Source organism: Mastacembelus armatus, chromosome 17 (assembly GCF_900324485.2).
Source record: "Mastacembelus armatus chromosome 17, fMasArm1.2, whole genome shotgun sequence".
NCBI lineage: Eukaryota > Metazoa > Chordata > Actinopteri > Synbranchiformes > Mastacembelidae > Mastacembelus > Mastacembelus armatus.
In genome coordinates this window covers 9775589-9800289 of record NC_046649.1, presented here as the reverse complement: position 1 = coordinate 9800289, position 24701 = coordinate 9775589, and the positions used below count along the sequence as shown (strand labels likewise).

At 41.0% G+C, this 24701-nt stretch overlaps 4 protein-coding genes across 8 annotated transcripts; 3 read left to right on the top strand and 1 right to left on the bottom strand.

Moving 5' to 3' along the window:
- Nucleotides 1-211: 211 nt before the first annotated feature.
- stk25b (serine/threonine kinase 25b) lies at nucleotides 212-5408 on the bottom strand. 2 transcript variants are annotated; one of them, XM_026312834.1, is made up of 11 exons: nucleotides 4978-5408; nucleotides 4131-4367; nucleotides 3934-3990; nucleotides 3676-3784; nucleotides 2856-3013; nucleotides 2403-2588; nucleotides 1896-2041; nucleotides 1377-1482; nucleotides 1228-1299; nucleotides 634-770; nucleotides 212-544 (listed from the first exon to the last, which is right to left on the bottom strand). In XM_026312834.1, exons 1-11 carry the CDS (start codon nucleotides 5005-5007, stop codon nucleotides 505-507), a joined length of 1278 nt encoding a protein of 425 aa, XP_026168619.1. In that variant the 5' UTR covers nucleotides 5008-5408; the 3' UTR covers nucleotides 212-504. The 2 variants fall into 2 exon arrangements, with proteins under 2 accessions (XP_026168619.1, XP_026168620.1); XM_026312835.1 differs by having other exon boundaries at nucleotides 4131-4361.
- Nucleotides 5409-6126: 718 nt separating this feature from the next.
- mffb (mitochondrial fission factor b) lies at nucleotides 6127-11551 on the top strand. Of its 3 annotated transcripts, none has more exons than XM_026314335.1 (7): nucleotides 6127-6259; nucleotides 6888-7109; nucleotides 7316-7494; nucleotides 8668-8759; nucleotides 8919-9089; nucleotides 9486-9561; nucleotides 10146-11551. In XM_026314335.1, the coding sequence occupies exons 2-7, from the start codon at nucleotides 6893-6895 to the stop codon at nucleotides 10275-10277; spliced, it is 867 nt and encodes a 288-aa protein (XP_026170120.1). In that variant the 5' UTR covers nucleotides 6127-6259; nucleotides 6888-6892; the 3' UTR covers nucleotides 10278-11551. The 3 variants fall into 3 exon arrangements, with proteins under 3 accessions (XP_026170120.1, XP_026170118.1, XP_026170119.1); XM_026314333.1 differs by having other exon boundaries at nucleotides 8919-9092; XM_026314334.1 differs by having other exon boundaries at nucleotides 6144-6183; nucleotides 8919-9092.
- Nucleotides 11542-16437, top strand: LOC113134810 (probable flap endonuclease 1 homolog). The gene is made up of 12 exons (XM_026314332.1): nucleotides 11542-11669; nucleotides 11767-11883; nucleotides 12740-12806; nucleotides 13027-13129; nucleotides 13410-13464; nucleotides 13613-13674; nucleotides 13833-13969; nucleotides 14557-14617; nucleotides 14709-14840; nucleotides 14939-15084; nucleotides 15268-15412; nucleotides 15622-16437. The coding sequence occupies exons 2-12, from the start codon at nucleotides 11802-11804 to the stop codon at nucleotides 15676-15678; spliced, it is 1047 nt and encodes a 348-aa protein (XP_026170117.1). The 5' UTR covers nucleotides 11542-11669; nucleotides 11767-11801; the 3' UTR covers nucleotides 15679-16437.
- Nucleotides 16438-16559: 122 nt separating this feature from the next.
- On the top strand, nucleotides 16560-24581 carry agfg1b (ArfGAP with FG repeats 1b). 2 transcript variants are annotated; one of them, XM_026314362.2, is made up of 12 exons: nucleotides 16560-16899; nucleotides 19203-19296; nucleotides 19526-19641; nucleotides 20290-20428; nucleotides 20522-20678; nucleotides 20836-20943; nucleotides 21417-21555; nucleotides 21854-21933; nucleotides 22056-22148; nucleotides 22329-22487; nucleotides 22960-23054; nucleotides 23254-24581. In XM_026314362.2, the coding sequence occupies exons 1-12, from the start codon at nucleotides 16733-16735 to the stop codon at nucleotides 23311-23313; spliced, it is 1407 nt and encodes a 468-aa protein (XP_026170147.1). In that variant the 5' UTR covers nucleotides 16560-16732; the 3' UTR covers nucleotides 23314-24581. The 2 variants fall into 2 exon arrangements, with proteins under 2 accessions (XP_026170147.1, XP_026170148.1); XM_026314363.1 differs by having other exon boundaries at nucleotides 16762-16899; nucleotides 19131-19296.
- The last annotated feature ends 120 nt before the right edge of the window (nucleotides 24582-24701 follow it).

The following is a 24701-nucleotide window of genomic DNA, read 5'->3' as shown; positions in this document are numbered from 1 at the left end:
CATGAGCAGAGAGATCATTTACCCCAAAATCCCCAAGCTTGTATTCCAGACTTTGATGGGTGGATGGATGGAGGCTCCATAATGGGTCAGTGCGTTCTACAATGTGATCATTTCTGCAATAAATACTTATCCAATAACTATTTGTGTAAGCCATGCTGCAATCCTGCTTGTGTGAATATCAGTATTACCAAACAAGACATGGACAATGAGACATTTTCCATAGACTTTATTATACTTTTTTCTTCTTGATCTAACAGGTATACACAACGCTCTAAATGTCATGGCTTTTTTTGTCTTAAATACTCTCCGCTATTAAAGAAAACTGTAAAAATATTTAATTATAACTAATTAAAAGATCTCTTCAGGGACAGGGTGCAAAGGTTTGAAGAGGGCTAGGCTTGGGACTCTGGGGAGTAGGGTTCTTCTGTGGTCCGTAATTGAGAAGTGGGGTGGATCTGGGAGACCGGAAAGGGGGGCAAGGTTAAGTTACATCCAGCTGGGGTTTCACCGCGAAGAGGGGGTGGTGTTACCGTTTAAAGAAAACCTGTAAGAACATGAAACAGCAGGTTAAAAAGAACAAATGTGTGCTTTCTTTTGTGTGATGATCATGCAGAGCTGACGGCCATATGTCACCTGCACACTCTCTCCATCATGTGTGTGACAAGGCGGTCGGAGATGCCTGGACAGGACTCTTCTGCGAGGTTGAAGGCGTTCTCCAACTCCTCAATAGCTCCTACGCCCCCACCACTCGCCCGCCGCTTCTCCTTCAACTGGAGGTTAAAAAAAAAAAAAAAAAAAATCAAAGAAAAAATTTCAGAGTTTACATGGATCCTAAGATAGTAGGTATAAATAAATAACAATAAAGCAAGAGGTGAGAAAGTCTATTATAAAGACAGATTTGAATTTGCATTATACATGGGTTTGAACTTAATTGCTGATGGCTTTATGGTTTTTACTACTGTGTTTAGAAAGCTCCTCTTTTGTTTTTAGCTCTTTAGTTTGGTTTGTTTTTCTCCTTCAGTTGCAGAAAATTATAGGCTTTTGGTGATTCAATGCATTTTTGTGAGCAACAATCAGACAGTGTTGTGTGTACACACTGTCACCAGTAAGGGATCTAAAAGTGCTTAAAGTTAGTGTCATTCAACACTAAAGAAGGAACTGTATTTGTTCTGCAATGAAAAGCAATATTAAAAGTTATATTGTTCCCACTCCCAAATGTACACCTACTTCTCTGAAGATGGGTGTTACCAAAGCAGACAAGCATTGTGACTTGGGTTGTCTTTTCACTGAATCTCCTGTCTGGGAAAAGGAAAAAGTTCATTAGAAAAACAACAGCTGAAGATCTGACTATGTGTGAGTGCTGCATATGTTTTCACCTCTGAATCTGTGTGCGTGTAGCCCTTCTGTAACTTGTTCATGGAATTGGGTCTGACAGTGGGAAAGGTCCACATGGGACATGTATCCACATCACCATCAGCATCCCTAAAAGAAGGGAGGACAGATGGGGCAGTAAAGTCAAGAGGAGAGAGAGAGATGTTTATGGGGGCAATTATCAGGCACATAATGAATCCAAGAGTTTGTTATTCTAACTACAGAGAAAATGTCTGAATTTACGACAATTTAATATTAAAAATGTGTTTGTGTTCATGTGTATTCTGCTCTCTTCTTTCCTGCGTTGTATTAGTTAAGAAAAAGTAAAAAAAAGAGAAAAAGGCACATGCTCTATTCTGACATTTAAAAAAAAAGCATGTTTCAGAAGACAGAAGACTTACATCTTATAATATTTGTCCATCAACAAATTCTCATATTCTTGATTAAAATGGTTGTGAACATAGTTGTTGATATGGATTTGTGTGTATTTGTGTTTTAACTGGAGTGTAGTTCCTGAGACTCACATGTCTGAGTCGTCAGAGCTGGATTCCTCCCCGTGTCCCTCTGATTTCCAGCGTCGGTAGCGGTCAATCAGCTCTGTCAGATAAGCAGTCTTCTTGGTGTAACGTGTGATGAACTTGTGCTTCAGAAGCTCTTTGGCTGTTGGCCTCTGTGCAGAAAAGAAATAATGACGGGAGCAGCATAAAAATAAAAGGTCGGCCTCTGGAAAAGAAACTCCAGTGCCCAGACCACATTACTCAGACTATCTTAACAGGTTCTTTGTGAAATGTGATTTTTATCATTTTCTTATATTTGAGGAAGGAAAGAACAAAATCTGAGGAATTAGCAGCTAATCCAATCACAAAATCTTTGACAGGATGAATGCCCAAAGTTTTACTGCCTTCACTCAGAATAGCAGTGCTGGTCTGGAAATGTTTCTGCTTCTGAAAGTATTTAACCCAAACAGGCATATTTGGTCTCATTTTAGTTTTGCTACGATGCTTTCAGAGAGATGTGGGTGCTTTACTTACAAAACGAGGATCTTTATTTAGACAAGCCTCCACAAACTCTTTGAACGGTTTGCTGTAAGGTCCCTCAAGTGTGGGTGGGGTGTTTTTAGGGATGAGGAAGAGGACCCTCATAGGGTGTAGATCGGAATTGGGAGGTTCTCCTTTAGCCAACTCAATCGCAGTGATTCCCAGGGACCAGATATCAGCCTGAGTGGGAGAGAGGAAAGTGTAAATAAAGTGTGTTTAATTTGCATACGAATATGGAATATGTGAATAATAAAACTCAGTTGTCAAATTAAAGTGATGTGGATGAGATCATTTCCCACCACCAATATTGAAACTTTATCACTTCATGAGCTCAGTGTTCTTTCAACGTTAACACCTCTTCAACTAAAAAGTAAGAAATAAAATGAGCAAACTGCTACTCAAGGCCGTTACAGTGTCCCTGGTCCACTCCACAGACTCAGGCCTCACCTTGAAGTCGTAGGCTGACTGTTTGATAACCTCTGGAGCCATCCAGAAAGGTGTGCCAACAAAAGTGTTCCTCTTAATCTGCGTATCTGTTAGCTGCCCTGCCACCCCGAAATCTGCCAGCTTCACATCACCTTGCTCCGACAAGAGCACGTTGGCAGCTGGGAGAAAGATAAAGAAAAATAACACTGAAATACAGATCATTCAAAACAATTCAACAACAATAAGGACAAGGTGTCAATTAACATACCACCCCCAATAAATGACGAAATAATAAAGTTAACACTTTTTCAAAAAGCCAAATCAGTGATTAATTATTATGTGAAGCACTGTCCAAATGTAATCAGCAGCATTCATCTTATTAAATGCAGCAGATGGATGGACAGATGGAAAAAGGACACTTCTCCAGTTTCATGGTGGCAAACGCAAACAGCTCAGACATCAGGAGATGTTCAGAGCCTTTGGCAAGAATAGAGTTTAAAGACAAGAATGCAATCTCTATATAATAAATCCACAAGCAGTCTAGCCAATTGTCTTATTTATTTTCTATTTTTGTTGAGCTGTCACCTTGTCGTCATTGCTTTTGTGATTCTCTAACGATTACCAAACTGTAAAGGAGATATGAGCACAAGAGAGGAGAAAAATTAGCTGCACACACAAACAGAAATTTAACACCTACATGTGATGTTGTGTCATTGCAAGATGACAGATTGTGTTTTTGTACATTTATACAGCTTGTTAACATATTTCCGTGTGCATCTGATTAAGAATGGATATGCAAGTTGCCAGTACCGCATTCACTTACTGATGTGGGATCTCTCACCTTTGATATCTCTGTGAATCTTCCTTTCAGAGTGCAGATACTCCAGGCCCTTCAGTATTTCCCTCAGTATAGTAGCAATGTAAGTCTCTTCAAGAGGCCCTGGGCGTAGCTAGGTTGAAAGTGGGATACAAGAATAAATCAGAAAAAAGTGGATTGTTGGAAAGAATAAATGAGAATCAGGTCAGGTTTTGCTTCTAGAGCATAAAAACTGTCACATTGTATAAAACTTCAAAAGCAGAGTAAAAATAGAAACCTTACCAGATCCAGAGCAGATCCTCCACCTAAATACTCCATGATAATCCACAGCTTGGTCCCCTGAGAGGAAAAAACAGAACACTTGATGAACACAACATGTTTCATTTTTAGGATTCAAAATTGCTGTGTTTCCAAGCAGCTTCACGTAGTTAACCATAATTATCTGTTTATGTGTTGCCTTATTTGTGTTATCATCTCACCTTCAGGTATGATCCATAATACTTAGTGACAAAAGGACTGTCACACTGGCTCAGCACTGTGATCTCCTGCTGAATGTCTTCGATCTCATCCTCTGCCTCCTCCAGGTCTATAATTTTAATCGCCACCACCTCCTTTGTGCGGTTGTTGATGCCTTTGTAGACCTCTCCGAAAGAACCCTTCCCAATCCGCTCCTGCTTGGTGAAGTACTCTTCGGGGTCCAACCGGGTATTCTGGTTCAGTTACAGCAAATAAATAAATAAATAAATAAAAAAAAAATCAATGAATTGTGTGTGCGCATTTGTGCATCTATTTCCAAATACTTTAATAGCACAGAAACTATGAGCTAAGAGCAAATGATGCACTGCACAAATATAAAAAATGAGATGGATGATTAGTCTTTGTTATTGTTGTAAATAACCACGTACTTAGTCTCAGCTCATATAATTACCTAGACTCCAGACAGACCTTCATGCCAGGATGTAATTCAAGAAGCATGACACTTGAAAGTTCTGTGGTTTTGTCTCTACACTGCAGCAGGAAATGAGTGATGATTTGACTGAAGGCACCTGGAGAAGTCTCCAGACGTTCATTTATGATTTTAATGTATAAAACAATTACAATTTCAAAACACTTGTTTATACTAAAATAAAAATGATTGACAATTACATGGAAAGAGATGGAAAATTAATGAATTAATGTCTGTGCATGTCCTTTCGTTTTGCACTTGCACTGATGGCTTAGCCCTCCATCCACCTACTCATGCAAAGCCTGACAGCCATGGGGGCTCGCCTTGTCTCGGACAAGAAGCAGGGAGGTGACAGCTGGTGAAAAAAAGGATTTCTGTACCTGGTTCTGCATGTCTCGAAGGTGTGCCATCCCCTCAGCAGGTTGGACGGGACAGGGACAGCCACAGCTCTATCTTTCCTGAAGTTACCAAATGGTCCGTTCGGGTTTTTGTCTCCCCTCTTAGCTGTCTGGTCGCTAGCTAGGTGGCTAGCCAACTAACGTTAGATAAACACCCAGTCTGCTGGCTTTAACGGGGCTGTCACTCCGCACACTGTTTTCGGCCTCCGAGTCCAAGGGAGGACCGAACAGCCCGGCGAGACAAGCAGCTACTGACCGAGAGACTCCATGTATGTCGGCGGCGATGAACACGAAGAAATAAAACGTCCCTTCCGTGGATTAATATTTAATTCATTTCAAGGAAGGCTTAGCCTGTTGTTCATTTGAAGCTTGAGGAGGACAAAATAATGGCCCAGGCAAACGACGCATGCGCACTGGTTGTCGAAGACAGAATTGTGGGAGGTGTATTTCTAAACTTTCTCTCCGTTGCAGTACAAGCACACAAAGGTTTATCCTCTTTGTAGATGCTGCTATGACATTTTAATCCAGCATTTACATACATTTGTCTCAGTATTAATGAGTCGAAAAGTTTTTTACATGGCGTTTTGTGTTATTCAATTTTAAACCCCATTGTCACGATCTCTTGTGACAAGAGTTCTCTTTGGGTGAAAGGCAGGGGTACACCCTGGACAGGTCACCAGTCCATCACAGGGCCCCTTTTAATTCAACACCCAAAATGCAAAAGATCAAACCTGAGCATCCAGTCAGATGCAGTTTTTCTCTGGCTCTTTGTAAACATATGCTGGTAGTTAAACATCTACATGCACATTGTTTGAACTGTAAAACAACATTACCAAGTACACTCTACCATGTACACATTTTGTTCAAAACAAGGTACAGTCTCACAAACGAGAAAAATTTGTCTAGATGCGAAACAGTGCTGTTCCGTAACGCGATAGTTGTTTTGTTCATGTCCCCAGTATCTTGCATTAGAATTATAATGAACTAAATAATTTCTGAGTCTAATTAATAGTTTGTTACTTAAACGCCGCCTGGGAAACAGATCATTTTAGTGCAAGAATTGTGTGCGTTTGTTTTATAACCCGGACGGTCCGTACTGGCGCGCCGCGCACAGTGTCACAGCGTAGCTCATTAGCCCCGCCCCCGCCGACACCGTGTGTCTTTACGCTTCAGTCGTCGTTGGTCCCGGTAAATACTGTTTATATTACACAGCGAACAACATTTTGACACATGACATCTTAACTCCGCTGCTAAAACCTTAACGGTGAGTAGTCACATCATTTACAGCCATAGCAGCTCTGCTCGGTTAACGTGTTGTGGTTAAGACAACAGCAGCTACTGCCCGTCAGACACTAGTGCACCCTGACATTAGCTAGGTACTAGCTACCTCTGGACATGGCGCCTAATGTGGGTTTTCATTCAGTGACATTGAAGCCATGTGCTAACGACAGGTGCACCTTAAGTCAGCGATATTGCATAACTTCACACCGTCACTGGTATTTTCCTTATGTCATTTATTGGGTTTGAGTTTATCCAGTGCACCCTCTACCATCCACCACGAGCCCTCATATTTGGGTCCTTTCACAGGAGCTACAGATCAGGTTTTGCTACAGAGCCAATCAGTAAGAACTTAATTCACCATGTTTTGTCATTTTAAATTAGGCACAATGCTGTTGCTTTAGACTATAATCATAAGGGCAGGGTGGCACTGATATTAACATGAGGGACACTCACAGAAATGAGCTTTGTTGGGTTTGTTTATCAGTGGTACCAAACTGAATTGCACCATAAATCTCACATAATCACCTGCAGGTTCTGGTCTTACTTTTAAACATTGTTTTAACATCTTACTTTCTAACTTCTCCATTTTCTTGTGTTTGATATGTGTACAGGCTGGATGAGCAGGCCAACCTTCACCTCACCCTCTGCAGAGGTGGCTGAGATGAACCGTATGCATTATGAGCTGGAGTACACAGAGGGCATCAGCCAGCAGATGCGAATCCCTGAGACCCTGAAGATGGCCCCAGAGAACCATACAGGGCCCCTGCCTCTTCAGCAGCCTCTGCCTGCTCACACGACTCTGATGCAGGTTCCTGAAAGGATTGTTGTTGCAGGTGAGGACAGCAGACAGGATTTTAGTAAAAAGAACCCAGTAGAAAATCCAAACAGTATGTACTCATGTCTAAGATATGTACGACCATTTGTGTCTCAGCATATAATGTGCAAAACAAAACATATGAATGTCCCAGTCTAAACATGCAGTATAACACCTTTATTATTCTCATGACCTCCTGTCTCTCTTCTCATGTGTCATGTGCAGGTGACGACGGGGATCCTCGATTCACTCGTCCAAGAGACTTGGACCTGATTCAGTCTGTCCCGCCTGCAGACCTCCTGAACATGAAGGCTCCTCCACGTGTCCTCACCCTTACAGATCAACCTCTGGACTCCCTTGAGACAGACCAGGTTGCCTCTTCACAAAACAATCCCAGCCACATGGTAAGCGCCAAAGGTGTCTGTTCTGTGTCCTTTTTATTTTTATCTTTGTGTGAACAGAATTTTGTTAATGCGCTGAACTTAACATTGATCCCAGCACTGGCGCTCTATTACACTAGTCTGTGTATTACCATAGGAGAGGTACTATAGCAGTGTGGGATTATGTCACAAAACATGGCACTTTTGTCCATAATTTACAATAATACTTTTATTTTAATATAGTATCATAGTGCAATATCTCTCATTAGTTAATCTAATTTAGTGGAAACAGTTTTAAGGCCATAAAGTTTGAAAACAGTAGACAGCTATTAATTTGGAGGTTACTGAATGAAAAATAAAAGCCAACATGGACATTTGTATTGGAAATTTTGATAAAAACATTGAAATCTTTTTTTTCATACAAATAATACCACACAAATATCCTTAGAGAAGATACGGTTATTTCTCTCATTCTTTTGGGTCAGTTGTTTTTGATGTTGTCCTATAATACAATAAAATATAATATAATCACCTAATATAAATATAATAACTTTATTATATTTTATGGTGACATTTTAATGTTAAAGTAAATATAAGAGCTGCTGGACAATCTGAATTTCCCCTATGGGGGATGAATATAGTATCTATCTAACTATAATAGTATGTGCCCCCACTGATGGTTAAAAGGTGTGTTTACTTCTCAGCTCCTGTCTTCATGAATACAATAACCTGCAGCAAACACCTGAGACTGTGGTTACAAGAGGAAATAGTTGCACACATCTTTATTAATGACTACAGTCAGGCTGTTTGGGGATAAATGTGAAAACCACTTATAGAAATGCTGCTTACCAAACTGAAATGGTAGGTCACAGAAGAAAAGAAATGCCAGGCCTTATTTTAGTTCGTATTCAACAACAGGATGAGCTGGCTGTGAGGAACACAAACATGCCCTGAGAAAAGTCACATATTGGGAAGAGGCGTTTACAGAGCCAACCAGTGGCATGAAGAAGAAAGAAAAACAAGGAAATGAAGAAAGATTATCAGGAGATGAAAGGATACATTACCCATCCTCATACCAACAGAAGCAACTAAAGCCATTATTTATATGTGGCAGTTTAAAAAACCTTTTGTTGTCTAGTAGCTTCTAATGGAGAGCACTGACATGCTGTCAATTTCATGGCTTTGTGTCCTCTTTAGGCCCACTTTCATTCGCGGTCTCGGAGGGAACGCAGTGCTAGTGAGAACATATCTGGTCGTCACAGCAGCCAGATCATCAGAGGGGATATAAGGTAAGGCCACATCCACGTTTGAGAGGACTGTTACAATTTTGTTTAACTGCTACTGTCTTTTGATTCTGTGTTTATTACCACTCTATCTTATTTTGCTCTTGGTTGGTTTAAAAAATATCTTCTGTCTTTACCGTTTCTCCCCACTCACCTCTGTTCCAGTGTAAGCCCTTCCCCTTCTGCCCCCCCAGTCCGCTTGTGTCCACCCCTCTGTTCCCCTGAGGATGTGAACATCAGCCTGTTCACAGCTGCGGGGTTCCTGTCTTACATCCAGGCAACAACACGCAGAGCGTACCAGCAGGTCCTCGAGATGCTGGATGACAGCCACCGCAGGTGGTCTCTTCTTTGTCCCTGAAAATCTCACAACTCAGTGTGTTCAGGAAGCTTCTCAGAGCAAACAGCCAGTGCTTCTGGTGAAAAAGCAGCTGGATAATGTCAGGAGAGGAAAAACATTTTTGATGAATAACATGACATAATGAAGTGCTGCGTGTGAAAATTGTACTGGGGTGATCTTTGTTTCTGATTTGAGAGATGTTGGCATTTCTCACTAAAAGATGGAAGAAGCCACATTGTTCTGCTCTTGTTCAACAGCTGCATTTGAGTTGTCAACAGAATTACCAAGGGGAGAAATCAGAATATATCCCCCAGGATGTCATACTGGAAGTGTACATTGCCTTTTTGTAGCCATATCACTATTATCGCTATTCTAAATTATGTTTATCTCCAAAGGACTCAGCTGGACTTGGCCCTGGATATAAACCCAGATGACTCTGGCTTAGTGGATGCCTCGTCACTACGACGACAGGTAATATGTCTCACACATCTAAATGACTGTGTTTGTTGTGGCTAAGACGCTGCTGTTCTAGTGTGGTGCATATTGTGCCTGTTTTGTCTGCTCCGTCCTGCTCAGTTTACTGGGTTGTCATTATGCTGGAACAAACTTATCCCATATCTGCTTTCGAAGACTGTTGGCAGAGCAGCACACAGTCTGTAATCCATTAATACTGGCACTTTAGATACTTCAACGAAACAAATACAGTACGAAAACTAATCAAATCACGTACCAGTAACAAAGTACACAAAAGTACACTAAACATATTGTTTAACTGTTGCTGCTGTAGTTGCTTCTTTTATTACGTTATTTGAAAACAGATAATCCCAGGAGAACATCTGAGAGGTTTTTTCATGTCTGATATTGTGCTGTTTTCATTGTTGTTCCACTTTTGACATTGCCATGCACAATTAAAATTAAAATTTAAAAGCAGATAATGACAGACTTATGTATATTCTTTAGCAAATCTCCCCCGGACCTAGCATGGCCACAGTGTTCTCGCATCAGCAAAAATATCTTTTTGTGTTCATGTGGTCTGTGTCCATGTGTTCACCCAGATTATAAAGTTGAACCGACGTCTGCAGCTGCTGGAAGAAGAAAACAAGGAACGATCCAAGAGAGAGGTGGTTCTGTATTCTGCTACGGTGGCGTTCTGGCTCATTAACACCTGGATCTGGTTCCGTCGCTAAGATGGGGCAAGACAGAGTCTCCCAAAACACTGGAAGCCAAAGCAATTCCTTGATAATATGGGTTTTTATAAACATCTACATCAACTGTGAAGCTACAATATCGTCAGCAATGTCCTCATGCACTACCCTTCACGTGTTTGTAACAAATTCTATGTTGAGATTTGTCTTTGACAAATTCCAAGCTGTCAAATAAGATCTGACGATTTAAGCTGGTTTCATATAGTGAATAAAAGATACTCTATTAGGCCTAATCTAGAAACAACATAGAATGCAGTTCACTTCCGAATCACTTCAGGGTCTGAAGCTTTCTCCACTTTTCAAATTCTCCTTTGACATTCACTCAGCTTTAGGAGAACTGAAAGATGGTACAGATCATATAGAAACTAGTAACCTTAAAGCGACAAAGGAGTGCCTGGCATGAATCAGCAAAAACTGCAAACCCTTACAGATCTGCTCTAGTTACTTTGTGTGAAGGGGAAGATGTTACTGATTGCACCTTTAAGCTTGATAAATCCTTTTCACAGCAACAAAAACAGATAATTCTTTTATGCGAGGGTAAACTGAGTGGACTTTTTTAGACTTAGGAGAAGGGAAACAAGGATTTACTTCAGCAACAACTGTTTTGGGAACCCAGCCCAGAGCTGGAACTACACTACCAGGACCAGGCTTCAGACCTGACCTGACCTGTCTGAAGATGAAGTTCGTCAGTTTGATTAAAAACAACCTTCTTAAAGTGTCAAAATATAACCACTAAATCTGGACATACCATACCAATATTTCCTGGATGTTATCAGATTTCCTTGTTACCTTCATTTGTGTGCAGTACTGGAATAGGCTGTTGTTGAAATGTAGTTGTCCTTTAATGTTTTTTTTTTTACCTGTTGGCAGTCACATACCCTGGTTGTGATCTTAGCTTGACGACGTGACGAGAAAAATACTGAGGGGCGACTGTATTATCTGTGACTACTCAAGAAACAGTGTGATATACATCTTAGAGCTATTGTGTGTACGATTATATGTAATAGATTGCAATGTATGTGAATACTGATGTCATTATTTTTTAATAACAGCGTACATGAATGTCATGGAGGTTTATTTATCACATATAATTCTGATATTAATCTATTGCTGTGATCATTTTGTTGTGGTAAACACTGCACTCATTATTTAAACCTGAGGAGTTATGTTCAATACTTTACTTTTTTGTAATATATAAATACATACATTGTTTGTAAATATTTTGCTGTAATAAATGAAGATGTTCATTTCTTCCAGACCTCTGTCTCATGTTCAGTGCTGCCCCTACTGGTCTGTCTGCTGCTGTGCAACATCTGGAAGATGAGCCCTGCTTTCTAATGGGGTGTTGTTGGAGAAACGTCTCGTCTGATTAAAGTAATTGTAGGAGCTAATTTCTCTAACCCAGCAGCCTCCACAAACCGCGTTTGATTTGGGGCAAACTTAAAACCAGCTCTTTATCGTCTATTACCAGCTAGAGTCAGAAAACAAAGTGGTCCTGGTCGCACAATGGGGATCACGAAACTGGCAGATTTGATCCGCTCAGCAGCTCCGGACGCTCTTTCTTATAAGGATATCAGCGATTACACAGGTAATGTGGCTCACCTGGCGCCTGCTTGGCGTTTCATCAGCGCGATTATCTCATTTTCAGTCGTGCTAAACTGCGAGCTAACTGCTAACGTTAGCATACAGTCGAGCCATGCCGGGCCAAGCCGAGCTAACTTTTATATTACACATCAGCCCACTTCATACAGGTGAGTAACCTGTACTGTCTGAGTTACAGTGACGGCAACTAACTTCATTTACTAAAATAACTGTATGATGGTACATTTTAAAGATACATGAACGGAGTGTGTGTATTTCCTGTTGTTTTGTTTACGTAAAAACAATAGTAAATAAATAAACGTGGCTTAAATGCTGCTCACATATTAATGCTTAATAATGAAAAGGTGTCAAATTAACTCCTGATTTCAGGACAATGTATTTAAAACTAGTAATAAAAAATAATTGTTCATCTCATTAAATTGTAAATATTGTTTTTGTTTCCTGTTGGTTTTTATGGCTGTCACGTGCCAAAACAAACAGCCCAAGGGGGCTGAGGCCTCAGATATAACTACAGAGTAATGATTAAATGTAGCTGTAATAATGAAAATACACACTAGTGGTGATAAAGTGGTTGGTAATACTGCATTTGAAGTCAAGTAATTTGCCTACAAAGTAAATTAATCTCATTATTTGTGTTATTGTATAATGGACAGATGCTTACACGTCAGTATTTTCCTCTAAGTAAACTTGCTAAAAAGAAGCAACAGTACTTCATACCCTACATCTGTTAAAGTATTTCACATGGGTGATATAGTACACCCACATTGCAGCACACTGTATGAGACAAGCTGTTTGTGACTCCATAGAAATTGTATACTTTGGTGCTGTGTTATGATCCGCAGGACAAGTAATCGCACTGGATACCTCTATTGTTGTGAACCAGTTCCGTGCAATGACACCTAAACTAAGGTGAGTGCTCAGTGACCCATTTTTCTGTTTAGGTTGTTCTCTGTGGTGGTGTTGTATCAGCCTGTGAACGTTTTGCCCATTTAAAAAAAAAAAAAAATCACTTTTCTGTTAAATGAATAACACAGGAAGATGTGCAAAAAATGAAGGTGTCTAGATATTTTCTGAAGCAACTGTCCATTTGCCCTGTTGCATGTAAAATGCCCTGTTTTCTTCTCTGTAGCCCTGTGAGAGGTGTCTTCTTCCGTACACTCACCTTCCTGGAGCATGATATAAAACCAGTCTTCGTGTTTGACGGAAAACCTCCTTGGGAGAAGAGAGCTGCTGTAAGTGACAGCATGAGTCTGTACCTTTTGGCCCAACCTGACACTGAACATATCCTCCCCCCTGTGTGTAAGACAGTCAAGGGTCTGAGAGAAAGACTAATCTAAATGCTTCCCTCCTGTGCTCATAATGGTGACAGAACTGGTGATAATGTGGTGATTGAAGAAAATATCTAAAAGAAGGAAGTGAAAGTGAATTTTATGGGATAGGGTGCCATGATGGAGACAGCGTGATACAAATGACAGGGACCCAGGCTAATTGAAACTCATTATTTACCTGCAGCTTAAGAAGCGAGCTGAAGCAGCCGGGAGGAACTCCTTCAACTGCACGGGGGCAGGTACGTCTAACGTCTAAGTGATAACAAACAGTAGAGGTTCATTAGTTTTAGGATCCCTTCCAAACCTCAGATATGCTGTATTTGTTGGTGATAATGTTTGAATGCCTCTTTTTTTAATTGAATCTCTTGTCTTTTATGCTCCATGCAGCGTCTTCCCAGACCAAAGACTGTCTTCAACTCCTGAAGCTTCTGGGTGTACCTGTCATCCAGGTACTTTGAGTTCATACAATGCATGTGTGTGTGTGTGTGTGTGTGTGTGTGTGTGTGTGCACACAAAGGTCGATATATACTGTCTTGTTCCTTCACTCCCCCCTTTCATGCGTTGCTATTTTTTTATCTTTCCTTCTTTTCTCTGTCCTGTGCTTCAGGCTCCAGGAGATGCTGAGGCACTGTGTGCCCAGCTGGTGAAAGAGGGGACTGTGGATGCGGTGGCATCAGAGGACATGGACACACTGCCATTTGGAGCCAATGTGCTTATTCGCCAGCTGAACGCCAAGAGGGACAGGTAGGAGCTGTGCAGTTCATCTGTTGCTTGAAAGACTGTCCTGAGGTTTTCTATGAACCGATGACTCATGTCGTATGTTTGTGGCATCTGTACATCTGTTATGTGTGAATGATAACACTAATGTTTTGATGCATTACCTGTCACTTGGTCAATTACCAAACAAAAATGAAGGTTAGCAAACTGGGCCGAGCCGACAGAAGTATTTCAAGATAGGGTCACTCTCTGAAACATAAGTAGGTGCTTCTTATTTTGTCAGGTCGCAGCAGTGGTCTGTTGGACAGACAGCTGCATTCAGCAGTCCATCAGCACATATGTTATGAGGACAATCACTTTTAATGGAAATGGGATGTAGAAATGAGCTTTCCTTTGTTTTCACCTTAAACTGCTGCTAAAGAAGTTTCTGTCAGTTTGACTCATCTTGTTGATGGTGTTCTCTATCTGATGTGCAGCCTTTATCGTTCATATATGATATCTACCAGTGTGTGATGCGGTGACATGCACATTGTTTTCTCTTGCTTCAATTGAAGGATGGACTGAGGTTTTGAAACAGCTCTAATGTTGATCTATGCTCTTGTTCTCTGTCACAGTGAAGTAACTGAATACTCTTTACCCAAGCTGTTGGAGAAGCTCGACATTGAACATGAGGAGGTAAGAAACATTACTTGAGATTTCAATTTGTCATACTATCTATGTATCTATCTATCTACTCTAGATATGTTTATAATTTTTCTTCCACCAGTTTGTTGACCTGTGCATTTTGTTGGGCTGCGACTACTGTGACAAAATAGCTGGTTTGGGTCCCAAAAATGCTCTGACGCTGATCCAGAAGCACCGTACTATTGAGAACGTAGTTTTGCATATCAACAGAGAGGTACAAGATGGACAACCAGTGGTCCTTGTTGTTCTTTCTATATGTACATTTACAGAAGTGTAAAGTCTGAAAAGATACTTTTGTCGACTGCTGTTCAGAAACATCCTGTGCCACATTCATGGAAGTACAAAGAGGCAAGGAAGATATTCTTGGAAGCACCAGAGACTGGAGCTCCTGAGCTCATTTGGACCGAACCAGATGAAGAAGCCTTGGTTAAGTTCCTCCGGGACTTCAAATTCCTTAAGTATGTTTTCATCATGGTTTTAATTTTTGCTCAGACTAAGCTTCAATATACAGAGATGGGCACTTGGACTTAACTCAGATTTAAGTCACACACAGTGATTTAGGTTATATTTATTCATATGACATGTTACTGTGTCTCTTTCAGAGACAGTTACAAACTGTATTTGTGTTGCTGTTGTTTTAGGGAAGACAGAGTCCGTCATCGATTGGAGAAGTTTCATCAGATGCGGGAAAGTAAGCGAGAGGAGCGGGAAAAGGAGAGGGCAGCGGGACATAGCAGGCAAACTCACATGGAGGACTTCTTTAGAGTCACCAGAAAGAGAGGAAAGGTGAATGTAGCAATCATCTACAAAAATGATTTTGAATTTGTTGCATTTTCAACTTAAACAGTTTTAAACAACCTTAAACATGTTTGGATAAATTCCAGCCAAAAAAATCATAAAGGGACATAAGGAACAATCACGTTAATAGGAAAACTTCAGTGGGTCCAGATCTGTTATCTGAACAGTTCTTTCTGATTCTGTCTTTGTTCTTCTAGCCCGTGGAAACTGCGGACTCTTTAAACAACAACACAAAGAGACCAAAGTCAAAATAAGTCCACTGCTGTCTGCTGGTTGCTGCCTAACTCTCAGAGCTGGAAAGAAGTTTTTTTCTGTCCCCCTTGACTGTTCAGATTTCTCTATGGTCTGATATAAAAAAATTACCTACAGTGGATCCTGACCTAAGGACTATCTTCAAATCGGTTATCTTCTGTATTGCTCAGCATTGAATTTAAACTGTTCAGATGCTGCAGCTTGATGTTAAATAATGGTTTTGCATTTGCAGAGGGCTCAAGTTTTCAACATGCCTTTTCGTTTCTACCCAGTTTACAAAAAGCCAACAGGGGCACCTTCCATGACGCTGACTTCAAGTGTTCGTCTCTGCAGGGGAGTGCCACCCCCACTGACAATACAATAATCTGATCTTGTCTCAACAGCGGTGGCTGCAACAATGCAGTTCACTGAGCAGCTCTTCAGTGTATCCAGCAGTTTCCTGCAAAGGCACCAAGAAAACCAGAGCAGGCGGTGGACCTCTCTGAAAGAGAACAGTGGGATCACTGTCGGGGAGGCCGTGCCCTAAGCCAAAACTGGAGACAGGGGATGTCTCATCACTAGATATTCAATGAGCACCTGTTGTGCAAAGAGTGCCAAGGCAGGGACCAAAGGCTTGAATTTTAAAAGATGAAGTTCTATCATGTGTAAAAGAAAAAAGAAGAGTTGTGAATGAGAACATTTTATTTTATTTTAAAGAAACTTATGTACACACTGTTTTATATGAAGCTGTAATGCTTTTTAAATTAAAATCATTAAGCATATAGCTGCAGTGTTTTCATTACAGCATTTTGAAATAATTTTTCTCTGAAATATTTCCATCAAAATCTGAGGCTTCATTCCAAACCAGCAGGTGGCGCCGGTGCCTGTGGGGCCGCTCCGTGTGTCCGTGTAGAAGAAGAGCAGTGGCAGTCGCCCAGTCTCCCCGACAGACCTCAGAGGTGTCCGCCTGGCTACCGCTGTCGTACGCGGGAAGTCCGCCCTGAAGACACCCGTCCTGCCCCGGGTCCCTGACCAGACTTCTCCCCCGGTGATACCAGCCGTTGTTTTTTTTCGGTCATGGCGACGAGCGCTAAACGAAAGCAGGAGGAGACCCATCTGAAGATGCTCCGGGAAATGACTAGCCTGCCCGCGAATAGGAAATGCTTCGACTGCGACCAGCGCGGCCCGACCTATGTCAACATGACAGTGGGCTCCTTCGTCTGTACCACCTGCTCCGGGATCCTGTGAGTTTCTGTGTCCTGTGTCGGGGGGGGGGGGGTGTTGTCGTTACTGTTCACGGTGCCCACCAGGCGACGACGCGGCACCGCTGTCTGTCGTGGATTTGTCCGGTCCGGCACGGACTTGTCGGTACCGTTAGCTCGTTAGCTAGCGTCAAAGTGAGGACAGGTACGGGTTCAGTCCGAGGCCGCTGGGCTGGGTGTGGGCAGATTCACTTCAGTCTGGTTAGACGTGGTGGGAAATGTCCATGTAAGCTGAATTTGAGGGGAAGTGTTGGGAGATTAGCACATGTGCGGTCAAGATTAGCACGGACAGTCTTTGGTCCGTGCACCCATGGGTCACTCGTTTGTGTCAGCACGTTGCAGGAGAACCTCCTCCCTGAACTTTAGCTGGACCTCCGACAGGCCAAGTCGCACACACCCCTCTAGATAAAGAGGAGCAGGGTGGGTCCCTCAACCTGGAAAAACCTTTAAAGTCGAAAGACGGAGTGGGTTCGTCGGGAGCTGCTCTCTGATCACAGCACCTCTTCCTCAGAAAGGCAGAGAGTTGTGATATCACATCCAGGATTTGGGCAATGACTCTGATTTATACCGTTTCCTTAAGGCCCACGCCCTTTTATGCTCATAGAGGCAAATATTTCTGATAACACTGCTGTCACAAGTCTTTTCTTTAGGTCTGTCAAAGAGACCTGAAAGCCTCCTGCAAATCCAGCCTGTGCCCTGTATCACTCTTTTGGCAGACTCTCTTATTGTCATGCACTGTGTGTGATATTTTTAGTTCAGTCTGAGTCCTTATTCAGTATTTAATTGTAAAGGTTAATGACAGTGGCACATCAAGGTAAGATAGAGGGGAAATATGTTAATGAACTCCCTTTCCATGTGTGGACAGTGATAGTATCACTTTAAAAACATACAGTCATTTAAATGTTTGCCCTCTTTTTTCAGTTTTAAATGCTTAATATCTATATCACAGTTTTATCCACGAACCTTTATCCTATGAACCTTTGGCAGTAAGTACAGTGGATAGCTCTGACTCAGCTTTGTACATCTGAACACTCTGGTATTTCCTCATTCTTGTGTGTCAAAATGTCTGGAATTTTTTTTAATTCCTAGTTTGGATAGAAGGATGGTTTGTCTGGCAGGATGTCCCTTTGTTTAGCTTTATTCATTTTACCTTGGGGCTGGTGTGCCGTGATCTCATAAGACTGTCCAAGCTTCGTAAGAGTTGCCCAGATCCTTTTCTGGCAAACAGTTTAGCTATATGCTATGATTAGATTCATTTGTAGAGATTTTAACTGAGCAGTTGGAACATGATTTTTGTTTTTTTCAATAGCAGTTTAGTTTTTTCCTGTTTGCCCTAAAGCTGCAACTGGTAGAATAACAGTCATTGACTACACTGTGTTTCTCATGTCCACAATAAAGGTCTGGTGCTACTTCAAGGTTGTCATAGGCCTTTTGGTTTCAAGACTGCCTGGTCAAAGCTCTTTGACAACTGTTTCTTTATCTTTCTATCATTAAAACTGATCTGAGAGATATGCAGGTGGTTGTGAAAAGTTTTCCTACCTGTGTGGAGAACAATAGCAGGTGTCATAGGCTGGGCAGGTTATGGCACAGACTTGTGGATGTTGTTCCATATACTTGATTTGTGTGTCTTCACTCTCATTGGCAGAACTCACATTACAGATTCATTTTCACGATGCAGATTTTGCTAGGAAAACACTTGTTGGACCTTCCAGACAGCAAAGGTGTTTAATATCATGCCAGTTGTCACATCTTAAATATGTATGGGTGATTTTCAGTTTGGCTCAAAATGTGACTAAGTGTGTACTAAGTGGCTGCACCACATAATGTCAAATGCTTACACAGTTGTTTATTGTTTAGCTATATGCTAAGATTAGATTCATTTGTAGAGATTTTAACTGAATTACTGTTGAAAATCCTACACATCCACTATGATTTAATGTGTTAAAGACAGTCCATTTGTATTACTGACACTATAAATATGTTTTTGATTGCCAGTTTATTAGCTACATCTAACTAAGTCTAACACAACAGCCTTGAAAGATAAGTCCTATCTGCATTACAGTTATAATGTTCTCTCCTTAATGAGAGATGTTGATTTAGTTTTAGGGAATTCAATTAATTTGCAATTACATGAACTAGTTAAAAATAGTAAAAATAGTTAAAAAAGTATATGTTCTCTTAAAAGCATGTGTCTGTTTTGTTTGCTAATTTAGATTCCACATTGGCAGCATCCATGGGTTACATCGTGCTTCTCTCTAACTAACATATACCTCCTCCACCCACAGACGAGGACTGAATCCGCCACACAGAGTGAAGTCTATCTCTATGACCACATTTACACAGCAGGAAATTGAGTTTCTACAGAAACACAGCAATGAGGTATAAAGCACACTTTCATGTAATGGACTTGTCCTCACGTTGTTAGTTATGGCTAACCTGTCTTTGTTTCTGTGCTCCCATCTTGAGCCTAGCTAAGTCAACTTTATTGGCATTCCTCTCGCACTACTTTTTCCTCACATTTTTCTCTGTTGTCCCCTCCCCCCTCTTGCCTATACTCTCCCACCTCTCTTTTTGCCACCACCCCCCACTCCAAACCCTTTTTTACCAGGTCTGTAAACACATCTGGTTGGGCCTCTATGATGACAGGACATCAGTTGTTCCAGATTTCCGAGAACCACAGAAAGTAAAAGAGTTCCTTCAGGAAAAATATGAAAAAAAAAGATGGTAAAGTATTTTTGTTTATCGGTGTGATAACTGTTCATCAGGGTTAGATCAACATTCACGACTGTGCTGGTTTCAGTACTTCACCCTATGGATACAAATTGTATAACAGTTGAATTAGGCTGTAGTATTTTACCTGGCTACATAGATTTTTAAATACTGTCATTTGAAAGGGACTAAATTCTTCAGTGTGCTAAAACATCTGACAATACTTCTGCAGGTCATTCAGTAATACCGGCTTGTTACTCATTAGATGTAAATGAAAGAGTGTTGTCAGTTCAGTGGTATTTCTGCCAAAAACCATTTTGCAGTTATGGACTTGGTTGCCCATATGTTTCAGACTAATATTCTGATCTTCGTTGTTTAGGCCTTTATGTCCATGTGTCATCTTACTCATGCACTCTGTTGTTGATATAAAGATTGCACCACCATAGATGCTGTTGTTTATGTATGAAGGCGAAGAGACTAAAACATGAATCGATTCAGTTAAACCAGTACATGAAAATATTTGAAACAGCATCTTTGTTTATATCTAAAAAGATTTCTGTTGCATATTTTCACATAGTGCCATTATCAGATCATTTTATTAAAGCTGTACCTGTTAGGACTGAATATGTGTATATTTGTTGGTGCTCTTTCCTAAATGTTTAGGTATGTTCCTCCAGATCAGGCAAAAACAGTAGCAAGTGTCCAGGCCTCTGTGTCTGGCTCTTCAGCCAGTAGCACTGGCAGCACCCCAGAAGTGCAACCCCTCAAAACCCTACAGCTCAACAAGACTCCTCTGCGCCAGGTAACAGACATGCACAGCAAGCTCCGTTTTACCCATTAAATATCACCTTTGTCAAAGTTTAGAAGCCTCTTATTTTCTACACCTACCACCCAGTCCCCAGGGCTAGGTCGTTCCCAGGCTCACAGTGCTGCTCAAGAGAAGAAGTTTGATTTGCTGTCAGACCTGGGAGGAGACATCTTTGCTGCTCCACCAACTCAAGCTGCCAGCTCTACTAATTTTGCCAACTTTGCACATTTTCCAAGCCAGTCAGGTAAGATGCCTTTCTCTTAAGGCTCCCACATTTCATGCAGACTAAAACAGATCCTGATATACTGATATTTAGCACCATGTGCTGTTTGGTTTGTCATCATCCCATGCGCTACCCTGCCATTGTTTGTCTGTTAATTTTTCCTTCTGTATGGCTGCAGCACCTCATGGTAATTCAAATACCAACTTTGCCAACTTTGAGGCATTTGGAAACACTGCAATTCCATCCCATCTGAGCACATCACCCCTATCAAAGTCCTTTTCATCAGGTACCCCCCCTCTCCCCACCATTGTCCACCTCCACCCTCTCCACACACACTCATTGCACATTAGTATTTTTTTTTTTTTTTTTTTGATTAATTTCTCATTCAGTGTCCACTGGACAAGCTCTTTGTGTTTCCAGCAGTGCTCTACAGAATCTCAGAGCATATGTTGGACATGACACCTGGTAAGCAAATGTTGATAACTCGATGGAATCACATTTCTCCTGTATAATATTTTAAAGAGAGCAAGACATGCTCAGGGGTTAGATGTAGAGAACACACTAGGATATCTGTTCAGTTTAAATTAATTTGAAAAGGATATCTCAGAAGTGCTGTCAAGGGAGACACCCAGTGGACATTTAATCCTGATCCACACAATGTCAAAAATCATTTCCTTGTATTGTTAACATTTTGATGTGCATGTGCCTACATGTGGCACTTGATCTTTGATGACTTTTTTTTTTTTTCACCTTTGAAAGGGGGAGCTGTGCCAGTCCCATCAATGTCTAGTACTGTCCCTGCCCAGTCCCAGACAGGAAGCTGCACACAGGACCGCTATGCTGCTCTAGCTGAGTTAGACAATGAACTCAGCTCCTCCACAGGCAGCAGTGTGCAAGGGTGAGAGACGGGCAATCTGTTGCCTAGAATTGTTCACCAGAAATAGTTCATTTTCTCCAGGCGTTACTCTTCACACCCTTATACACCTTATTGTATGAATACTACATGAGTATGATCAATGCGCTATGTATTATTGAATAACGTTTTTGACCTGCCGTTCATATTACTCAAGGATGAATATGCATACATTTAATCCTGACACTGGGAAAACCATCATTTTCCCGTCTGTAGGAACTCTTTTCACAGCTGAACTGCTTGTATGTCTTTTATAGATGTAATCTGGTAACTTTCTTTACAGGAACATATTTGGACCAGTGCTTGGTTCATCACCAGCCCAGAATCCCCCTGTGTTACCCAGCATGCAGCCTGGCTTTGGCGGTAGTAATAGTGATTATTGTGACAATCATGCATACAGAATGAAAAAATGTTTTACACTTTTGGCACGTTTTGACATGTACTTTAAGGACGTACCTTGTAACTTATTCCTGTATTTCATTTAGCCATCCCATCCACAAATCCCTTTGTTGCTGCAGCTGTTGCTCCGGAGATGGCCACTAACCCTTTCCAGACCAATGGCAGAGCTCCAGCTGCAGGTGTGTGTGTATTTAAAGTTTATTTAATAAAAAATGTTTTGCTTAGACTTTTACTTAGACATTTGTGTTACTTTTATGTAACCCAGTTACAATGCCAAGTGGCCTTGTGATTTGCCAAAGTATCTAGGATTTATGACGTGTGTGTGCATTCATTGAACACACATACTGTGTGTCTCATAGCCTCGTTTGGTACTGGCTCTATGAGCATGCCTGCCGGCTTTGGGAATGCTTCTTCCTACTGCCTCCCGACCAGTTTCAGCGGAAACTTCCAGCAACAATTCCCTGGCCAGGCCCCCATCCCTTATTCTCAACCTGGGGCCTACCACCCTCAGTCTAATGGTTAGTGGCCTCCCCATATCCCTTTGTCTTCTCACCCTTTTCCACCTGTGCAATACTTGTGTATAATTTAGCTCATCTGCCTGTTCCCTGGCATGAATTGTATGTATTTTCTTAATCTACATGATGGCCCTCTCCACTGGAGAGTGATAAAAGGTTGCATTTAGGGTACAAAGCAGTTGACCAGAAAGATAATGAACAAATCTGACATCAGTTATAAGGCACTGTTCACACCTGAATGCAATCTGAGACTTGGCTTGGCACTTGTGGATTTTTTTTCTCCTCTTCACAATCCCTCAGAATGGGGGGGGGGGGGAAACAACCTTTCATAATTTAAATAATTGTAAAAATGACTGTTTAACTCTTTGTGGCCTATTGTTGCAATGAAATAAATACTTGTGCTCCACATTGCTGGAGACTGGTGGAGAGTGAAGACTCAACCTGCTGTAAATCCCTTTCCCTCTGTAACCCTTAGGCCCTGCATTCCCAGTCTATGGTCAGACCAAGCCCTCCATGACGCCCTTTGGGCAGCCCATGGCTGCCCCTGGCATGTCCAATAACCCCTTCATGGTGAGCTTGCACTGTCTTTTGTTTTCGCAGCTTTTTAAAGATGGGTAAAGGAAATAAAGAATGCAGTGTGTAAAGGTTTATCAACTTTAGGCAACCATTGAGGCAAATGATTTCACTGAAAAAAATTGAAGTGGTAACTCTAACTCAGAAGTAATGTTGTTGTCATCAATCTTGATACTGACTCCCTTTCTTATTTCAGGCAGGAGCCCCTGCTGGGTCATTCCCTTCAGGGGGATCATCCACCAACCCTTTCCTGTAGCACAGCACCCAGTCCTTGCCATCAGAGGGCAGCATGCAGCACATATTCAGCACTTGTTCCATCACGCAAATATTGGCAGTACATTTCTTAAAAAAAGACTTTTTTCCCATAAAAAAAAAAGTTTACAACACTATGAAGGAGTACAAAGGACTATATTGAAGACTAAGGGACTGTTATGGGGGGGGGGGGTACTGTTGGGACTATATACAATACATTATATGCTTTTATTTTTTTTTGTTTATGACTGTAAGCTCTGTGCATATCATCATTTGTAATTGCAATTAAGTACATGTTATGTATAACACGGACCTTGTCAACAAGGGTGAGTATACACTCCTTGTGGAGATCAACCACTACAGACTATTTACATAAGTAAGGGTATAGACTTTTAAGATTATTAACAGGGTTCCATCCAAATCCATAATCTGTGGTTTGAAACAGCCATTATGATGCAGGTATCTTATTTTTAAAAGGGATTTTTTTCCTGCTGTTTTAGCATAACTACTATTATACTAGCACAAAGGTATGAAAAGTCTTTTATTAACTTACAGAGTGATATTCCCAAATGTCAAAATTTGCCTACAACCCTAAGCAACTAATGTCTCTTGCATATGTGTGGGACATGGTGAAAACAAGTAGAGACATCTCTTTGAATATGAGACCAGCACTGATGAGGTGTTTTAACTCACCAGGTAAAGGGACAGACATGTCTGCAAGAGCACAAATGGAGCAATGATACAAGAAGTGCAATTATTATTTATTTGTTCTGCAAACCCTATATAATCTATGAGAAATCAATATACTCTTATTTACCTCTCCTGCTGGTTGAAAACGTCAGAGGTGCACATTCTAGGTATTCACTCTATTTTATGAATATGATAATGATGAACTCAAACACTGATAAAGAATCTTAGGGGCTGTGGGTTTGACCAAAATGTGAAATTGACAGCAAATTAATTAGAAAATATTGTGTTCACCACAATCTCTTGATATCTGTCCTCTTTGCCTTTTGATTAAAACCGTTTTGGAGAGAAATCCATGATGAGGAGAAACACTGATCTCAGTTTAGTTTGCTTAAAAAAAGGCAAAAGAAAACAGATGAGGGAATATTACTGAGTCAGCCTGTGACTGGAGAACTAGGGTCTCAACTGTGCCATCAGTGACTAACAATGAATTTGACAATGTGTTTCTTGTCTTTACAAGAATAGGTAAGTACATGTACATATATAAATATATGTATAAATAAATTAAAAGATTTTTAACTACAATTATGAGTGTGTAACTACCCTATAAGTATATTTAGCTGAGTTTCGTAAAGGCCATTTTTTGGTTTTATCTTATAGATGTTACTGTTTTGTCCATGTGAGAGTAGGCTAAACATTTAAATA